The following is a 2,151-nucleotide window of genomic DNA, read 5'->3' as shown; positions in this document are numbered from 1 at the left end:
CTAATTGCTACAGAAAATTTCTTTTTTAACACGTTCATACTATTTTTTTAAATAAATACAACACACGCTCATACTGAAAATTTCTTTTTTAACACGTCCATACTATTTTTTTAAAATAAATACAACACACCCTCATACTTAAATTACCAATATCATTGTTATATTACCGTGTAACGCACTGGTATTAATCTAGTGTAATAAAAATACAAAAGAGGGACAAAGAATCTTAAGCCGGGAACAAATACGCCAAACTAGAAAACAAACGGAAGCAGCACAACAACGATAATGAGAGTTTCCGAATTTTTCGACTATTTTTTCTTGTTGACAGTTTTTTGAGAGAAAAAAAAAGGCAAGTACAAAGATGCATCCGTCTCCTATCCGCATCTTCACTGAACCGTCGCGCCTCCATCAACAAGATGGCCCAAAAAAAAAACCTACTCTAATCCAGTAATCCTATCGGTTTCAGGACCATCACGAAAAGTTGACGCAGACGCTGCCATTCTTGGCGCACCCGCACGCCGGGCACGCCCTGGCCGCGCACGCGCACGGCGCGCACGCGCACAGGTGGCGGCACGGCAGGAGCAGCACCTCGGCCGCGCCCTCGCCGCACACCGCGCACGTCCTCCTGTGGCCCGGCGGCGACGACGTCCCGGCCTCCTCCTCGTCCTCCGGGCCCGTCCCACCTGCTCCGGCTCCGGCGACGACGTCGTTCTCCCCGCAGCAGCACGACTCGGCGTCGTCGGCGCTGCCGGTGCCGGTGCCAGGGCCAGCGGCGGCGCCGCACAAGCGCGCCTGCTGGGCGTCGAGCGCCTGCTGCAGCTCGCCGCGGAGCGCGTTGGCGGCGGCCTCGTTGGACTCCGCCAGGTCGCGCCACACCTGCGCCTCCACGTAGAGGCTCTTCACGCGCTCCTCGAGCGCCCAGTTTAGGCGCCCCATCCGCTGGATCTCCTCCTCCTTGGCGCGCAGCCGCTTCCCCGCCGCGGCCGCCACGGTGGCCACGACCTGCCGCGCGTGCCGCCGCCGCTGCTCCGTGAGCTCCGCCCACATCTTCGCGGTCTGCAGTTATTCAAAAGCCGGAAAACACGTCAGCTCTATCAGCTCCACCAATCACAACGACTTAGACGCCGGCAGAGGCATTGACCGGCACCGCTGGACTGAAAACTTACGTGTTGTAGGACGAGGCGGTCGACGTCGACGAGTTGCTGATGAAAGTGCGCCGCGACGTCGGCCGCGCCGATCTCAAGGACCGGCGGCGTCTGCCCCTGCTCGACGACGCGCTTCCGCTTCCTGGGGGCCATCGCCATCGCCACCACCTCCTGCTGCGCCGCACCCGCGCCTCCTCCGAACGTGACGCCGCTCTCCGCCGCGTCTCCCACGAACATCTGCCCACCAGCAGCGTACTGCGCTACCGGCGCGGCCGACGAGACCGGAGGCGCCGGCAGGCCCACGCCCACGCACGAGGCCTGCTGCTGGAACTGGAACGGCGCCTGTTGATGATGATGGCTCGGCCTCGCCGTCGTCGCGCATCTAGGTTCGTCGCCCGTCGTCCAAGGCCATCCCGCCGCCGCCGCGTTGGTGAATTGCTTCTGTCCTTGTTGTGCTAACAGGAGGCGGTGCGCTTCCAAGGCCATGTATATCCGCCGATCGTGGTACTGGCCGGCGACGCCTCTATATCTTGTCCTCAGCCTCCCCCGAGAACATGCGTCCGCGTCTTTATATAAAGAAGACGAAGACGAGCACAGGCAAAGCAATGGAGGGGGGCCCGGCGTCCAAGGTGGTGGTCTGGTGGATGTGCCTGGTGGAGATGGCGACGCTAGCTGCTAGCGCTCCTGGGTTGGCCGTATTTATGGCGCTAGCTGCTAGCGCTCCTGGGTTGGCCGTATTTATGGCGCTAGCTGCTAGCGCTCCTGGGTTGGCCGTGGTCACTGAGAATACAAGTCGAGACGAAAATAACGAAAAAGGCAAATAATCCGAGGCCTTTCAAAAGAATTTCTTTTTACTTAGCAGGCAATTAATTACTTTACTTATTACTCGTGAAAATAAACCTGGTGGCTTGTTTGGAGGGATCGTTGCACGATTTTCTGTGGGCTGCTTATTTGCGCTGGGAATTATTATTTATATCTATTATATATATGGAGTATATTTTGTATA

At 57.2% G+C, this 2,151-nt stretch overlaps 1 protein-coding gene across 1 annotated transcript; it reads right to left on the bottom strand.

Annotated features, from left to right (window-relative positions):
- Window positions 1–287: 287 nt before the first annotated feature.
- LOC136538452 (BOI-related E3 ubiquitin-protein ligase 1-like) lies at window positions 288–1,832 on the bottom strand. Its single transcript, XM_066530423.1, has 2 exons — window positions 1,167–1,832; window positions 288–1,056 (listed from the first exon to the last, which is right to left on the bottom strand). The coding sequence occupies exons 1-2, from the start codon at window positions 1,629–1,631 to the stop codon at window positions 472–474; spliced, it is 1,050 nt and encodes a 349-aa protein (XP_066386520.1). The 5' UTR covers window positions 1,632–1,832; the 3' UTR covers window positions 288–471.
- Between the last annotated feature and the right edge of the window lie 319 nt (window positions 1,833–2,151).

This window comes from Miscanthus floridulus, chromosome 2, assembly GCF_019320115.1.
Source record: "Miscanthus floridulus cultivar M001 chromosome 2, ASM1932011v1, whole genome shotgun sequence".
NCBI classification, from domain to species: domain Eukaryota; kingdom Viridiplantae; phylum Streptophyta; class Magnoliopsida; order Poales; family Poaceae; genus Miscanthus; species Miscanthus floridulus.
Note: the sequence above shows the minus strand (reverse complement) of the source record. Positions and strands in the feature narration are given on the sequence as shown.